The sequence below is a fragment of the Apaloderma vittatum genome, unplaced genomic scaffold, assembly GCF_000703405.1.
Source record: "Apaloderma vittatum isolate BGI_N311 unplaced genomic scaffold, ASM70340v1 scaffold16584, whole genome shotgun sequence".
NCBI lineage: Eukaryota > Metazoa > Chordata > Aves > Trogoniformes > Trogonidae > Apaloderma > Apaloderma vittatum.
The window spans coordinates 7,305-12,955 of record NW_009711105.1 but is presented as its reverse complement, the minus strand read 5'-3'; the positions used below and the strand labels follow the sequence as shown (position 1 = coordinate 12,955).

Genomic DNA, 5,651 nt, shown 5'->3' with positions numbered 1-5,651 from the left:
CAACAGGCAGGCAAGGACCTTCCTGCCCTCTCAGCCCCCACGGGCTGCAGGGAGAGCTTTGGCTCCGACAGCCTTCCCCCTCTCTTTCTGCTCCAGCACCCGTCCTCCTCCTCTTTCTTCTCAGGACTATGTTCCTCTCATCTCCCCCTCCTCCAGCAGAAAAAAAACCTCTCCAACACAAAAGACAAGGCAGCTCAAGATGAGACAAAACCAAAAAAAACCAGAGAACAATGGCGTTGTCTCTTAAATACTGTGATGGCAGGGGTGCTGACTGGCCAGAGGCAGGGCCGACTTCCACCTGGTGGCTAGAGAGGCTCCCCAGGTTTCACGAGAGTCATCCCCTGCAAAAACCCCACCAGACTCAAACTCGTGACAAGCCCTTTCTTGTCCTTCACCTACTGGCCACCTGGAACTCTTACTTAAGCTTTGGCTGCACAAATTTCTCCCTCCAGTGGCAAAGAGCATCTTGAGTCCTCCCCTGTTGCCTGTTGCTTTCTGAAGTCCACACCCTTTCCTTTTCCTCCTAAGTCCTAGAAGATCCCCGCTTAGCCAAGCCAGCCTCCTGCACCACTTGCTTGACTTTCAACACTTTGAAATTCTTTGTTTCTGAGCTCTGAGAGAAGGCTTTTAAAAACTGGCCAGCGTTCAGGGATCAGCATTCAGTTTACCTTCTAGAATGGCTATTGCAGTTCCTGTTGTTCTTAAATCATGTTGAAATTTGCTCTTCTGTAATTTAAGAGCAGTGTCTTTAGAAATTCGTTATACAATAATGTAGTAAAGTTGAGTTGTAATAATTTTTGATCCTGATCACACTTAAAATACAAATTTGTTTTCATTACATGCTGTTTTCAGCAGGTAGTAGTTGGCAGTTGCTAATACCTGAAACGGAATACCTGAGGTTGAAAAGCCGGAGGATACCACTCTTCGGTGTTCGTTGCACAGAGTCTTGCGCTTGACCCTTAAGGGCTCTAGGCTTGAGAGCCATTGCTGTAACTTAATTTCTGCACCTTCATCTGTAACCTAGTTCATGTAACTGATTTTTCTTCATCTTTCTTTTTTTTGTCATTGTTAGAATGAAAATAAGCTTAAATTCTTCCGGCTTGCTGCTGCCAGACATCAGCACTTGTATCGTCTCGCCATGACTGGGGCTGGCATTGACCGCCATCTCTTCTGCCTTTATGTCGTGTCCAAGTACCTTGCTGTAGATTCTCCTTTCCTTAAGGAAGTAAGTGACTTTAATTGATAACTATTAAATGCAGTAAATAATCCTTTCTTTACTTAGTGGTTTGTGGTGTCTGCTTACACACTTGTAGAACTGGGGTTTTCCTCAGAAAGAAGGAAAGAGTTCAGCCAGCATCACGTAACTGGTAGATGACAAGTTAATTTCATTTGCCTTTATGTATACACTTATTAGTAGACCTGTAGTAATGCTTTCTGTGAGCGTTGTAGTATAATACATGTTATCATACGGATTGTGAGAAAGATCCAGTCAGTATTACCAAAAAAAAATAGCGGTTGCGTGTGCATTTTACATTATTTCAAGGTAGCACAAGGGAGGCGCTCTGTGTTTTCTCTCAAGACTGTTCTTTTGCAACGGTGGCCATCGCTTTCTTTTAAGTTACTGATTTAAAGGAGCTGTATATTGTGATTTATTCTTTTTAATGCACACCATTAATGTCACTGTTTATTGCTGCGACAAATGCTTTGTTACATAAACTAGATTTTAAGCTTGAGTTTTATAAAAGTAATTACATTGCACTAATTTGTGTTTTCCTGCTTAATAAAAAATGTGCTTGCCTCCAAATCAAGATACTCACATTTGTCTGCTTGCCCTCCTAAACGTGTGAGTAGTGGCTAAGTCAAGAATAAAACCACTTTCTGCAGCTGCCACAGACTTTCAAGATACATGTGTGTTGTTAGAGATTTTACAAGCTTCTAATCTTACCAGGATTTGAATGTGCCTGTTAATGATCTTGTTGTAAACAAACCTGTTATATGGAATTTAGCAGGCTATAGGTCAGATTAATCTGTTTCAGATAGGCATTTCTATCAAAAGAACTCTTATTCTCCTTGAGGAATTGACATTATGACCTCATGTGTTAATGGTTTGCATATCAATACAAGTTGAGCTCTTGCTTTTAACCTTCTCAATTGTTCATTCCATTGAAATGCGAACTGGAGTTATCCTTAATATCGCTTTATCAAGTGCTTTCTAATTTATCTTGGCTGGTTTTGCCAAAAAAAAAAAAAAAAAAAAGAAAAAGACTTGCACGTTCTTAAACAGCATCTCTCTCATGTCTCACAAAGGTTTTGTCAGAGCCTTGGAGGCTGTCAACGAGTCAGACACCACAGCAGCACATTGATCTAAAGAAGAACCCTGAGATGTTATCGTGTGGTGGAGGATTTGGACCAGTAAGTTTATGAAATACAAGTACCCCTTTAAAAACAGTTTTATTGTGAGCATGGCAGACAAAAAATTTCAGATCTGTAGTACGGCAATGTTGCATGTGCTTTTAAATGCGTGTGTTTAATGCCTTCCCATCTGCATCTCATATCCTGCTACAAGAGAGGATTATTCTTAAGGAAATAGAGAGTTATCGAACGTGGTACAGGACTCTGTGGCAGAGAGATCTGATAAACTACAGGCTGTGCCCAGAGCTTCTGCACATCAGGTTATTTTTACAGTGTCAAATGCTGTATTACTTAAAGTAGATTTTAATGTTGGAATTTGCAAATGTAATTATACTTGACTTGTTCTTTTTATTTCCTGATTAGTCAGAAAATGTGTCTTTGCTTTTCTCCAAATTAACCTGCTTGCCCTCCTAAGTATGAATAATGGCTGAGTCAAGAATAAAACCATGTTATGTGGCTTCTGTAGACTTTAAAGAACTAGCACATTGTTAAAGATTTTACAAGCTTCTGACTAGCTGTAGTATTTTACTGGGATTTGAACGTGGCCATTGATGATGATACGTACCATTTTTAACCAGATCTGTTAAGCAGACTTTATGGGTCTATAGACTAGATCCACCTGTTTTCAAAAAGCATTTCTGTTGAGAGAACAATGGGAGGGATCAAGGACTGCTGTTTGCCACACAGAAATTAGGGTGACAGGCACAGCGTGTTTTGGCTGGTTTGTCACGCTGGAAGTTGTTTTATGTGAGTTGTTTTCTGAAGAGTGGTTTGGTGAGCACCTCTGCCAGCTCCCTCCGTACCCTTGGGTGATCCCATCCGTCCCCACGGACCTGTGTGGGTGCCTGGCTCACAGCCTGCTGCTCCACTGTTTGCCCTTGGGTTGTGGGGCCTTCCTTCTGCTCCCCGTGTCTTCCAGCTCGGAGGGCTGGGTACCTGCAGAACAACTGGTCTTGCTGTTAAAGACTGAGGCAAAGAGGGCATTGAGTACCTCAGCCTTTTCCTCGTCCCTGGTTATTATGTTTCTGCCTGCATCCAATAAAGGACGGAGCTTCTCCTTAGCTCTCCTTTCATTGTTAATGTATATATAGAAGCATTTTTATTGTCTTTTACAGCAGTGGCCAATTTAAGTTCTAGCTGGACTTTGGCCTTCTAATTTTCTATCTGCATAATCTCATTACATCCTTGAAATCCTCCTGAGTGACCTGCCCCTTCTTCCAAAGGTCACAAACTCACCTTTTTTTCCTGAGTTCCAACCAAAGCTCTCTGGCCAGGCCAGTCTTCTTCCCTGCTGGTTTGTACATGGGTGCGGCCTGCAGCTTTAATAGTTCCTTCATGAAGAACTCTCAGCCTCCCTGCGCGTCTTTGCCCTTCAGGGCTGTCTCCCAAGGGGCTCTGTCAGCCAAGCTTCTAAACAGGCCAAAGTCTGTCCTCCGGAAGTCTGAGGTAGCGATTCTGCTGATCCCCCTCCTTCCTGCTCTGAGAATTGATTTCTGTGCCCAAGACATCCTCCAAACATCGCATCACCCACAAGTCCTTCTCTCCTCACAAAACAACAGGTCCAGCAGGTGCCTTCGCTGGCTGGTCCCTCACCAGCTGGGTCAGGAAGGTTTCTTCCACACACTCCAGGAACCTCCTGGATTGTCTCCTCTCTGCTGTGTTGTATTTCCAGCAGCCATCTGGGAAATTGAAGTCCCTCACAAGAACAAAGGCTAGTCTAGTGATCATGAGACTTCTCCCAGTTGCTTATAGAATATTTCATCTGCCTCTTCATCATGGTTGGGCAGTCTATAACAAACTCCTACCATGATATCTGCCTTGTTGGCCCTCCCTTTGATTCTTACCCGTAAATGCCCACCCGTTATCACCATTATGAGGCTCTAGACAATCAAAACTCCCTTACATAGAGGGCTGCCCAACTACGTGTCCTTCCTTGCCTGTCCCTTCTGAAGAGCTCACAGCCATGCAGCGCAGCGCTCCCGTTGTGCCAGTAATCCCACCATGTTTCTGTGATGGCCACTCTTGTCCTAGCTGTCCTGCTGCACAGTGGCTTCCAGCTCCTCCTGTTTGTTGCCCGTGCTGCGTGCATTGTATTCCACTTCATGTGGAATATTGATCCTGCTGCCTTCCTGAGGTGGGTTTTGGACATTTGGACACATTAATAATCCTTGCATCTTTGCTGCAAATTTCGATCATTTGCCTCCACTGAGACGACAGGCCAAAGAACCTCACTAGCACACCGTGCCTCAAACACTGGCGTGCTACCCCCGGGCTTATCTCCAGCAAGCCTGGTTTTATCCCTTTGCCCCTGCAAATCTAATTTAAAGCTCTTTCAGTGAGCCCTGTTAATTCCTGTTCTAAGATCCTTTGCCCCTTTGTGACAGCTGTCCTGCATCTCTTGCAAGCAGCCCTGCTGTCAGGTAAACCAGCCCGTGGTCACAAACCCCAAACGTCTGTTGATGATACCAGGTTCAGAGCCAGGTATTGATCTGCTGGCACATCATTCCCTGTAGCTGGAGGGATACAGGAGAACACCACTTGTGCTCCTGATGCCTTAGCCAGTAATCCCAAGGTCCTGAAAACTCCCTTGGTTGCCCTTGGACTTCTTCTTGCAACTTCTTCTATGCCTAGGTGGAAAATTGCTAATGGTTAGTAATCTGAGGGCCGTACCAGGGTAGGGAGCTTTTTCTTCACATCTTCAACTTGGGCCCAAGGGAGGCAACACACATCCTAGGAAGAGGGTTCAGTCTCAGATTGGGCCTTCTGTTCCCCTCTGAAAGGAATCTCCTATGACACTGGCCTCTTTTTTTTTCTTTTTTTTGTGGAAGCAGTTTTGATGCTGGGCACTGGCCAACATAACCTCAGCAATACCTCCAAGCTGCATGAACCAGAGCCTCCCCCTGTTATGCAAGGGCACTTGGGAAAGTGGGGTGGTGGCAGAGGAGACAAATCTGCTGCACTAGGCAGAACAACCTTGCTGCCATTGTGCCCTGTCCCTTGAGTCCCTGTGCTCAGCCAGGTAGAGAGAGGACAGGGAACCCACCGGGTCATAGAATCATAGAATACATTGAGTTGGATGGGACTCTTAAAGGTCACCTGGTCCAAGCCCCTGCAGGGAGCAGGGACATCTTTCACTAGATCAGGGCGCTCAGAGCCCCGTCCAGCCTGGCCTTGAATGTCTCCAGGGATTGGGCCTCCAGCACCTCTCTGGGCAACCTGTGCCAGGGTCTCACCCCCCT

At 45.2% G+C, this 5,651-nt stretch overlaps 1 protein-coding gene across 1 annotated transcript in view; it reads left to right on the top strand.

The window, feature by feature from the left end:
• Nucleotides 1-1,072: 1,072 nt before the first annotated feature.
• Nucleotides 1,073-5,651, top strand: part of LOC104272525 (carnitine O-palmitoyltransferase 1, liver isoform-like) — a gene marked incomplete at both ends in the record, with an annotated part of 7,325 nt that continues 2,746 nt past the window's right edge. Inside the window, 2 exons of the mRNA XM_009867542.1 lie at nt 1,073-1,225; nt 2,308-2,412. Of these exons, the coding sequence (XP_009865844.1) occupies nt 1,073-1,225; nt 2,308-2,412 (258 nt within the window). The remainder of the gene's footprint in view (nt 1,226-2,307; nt 2,413-5,651) is intronic.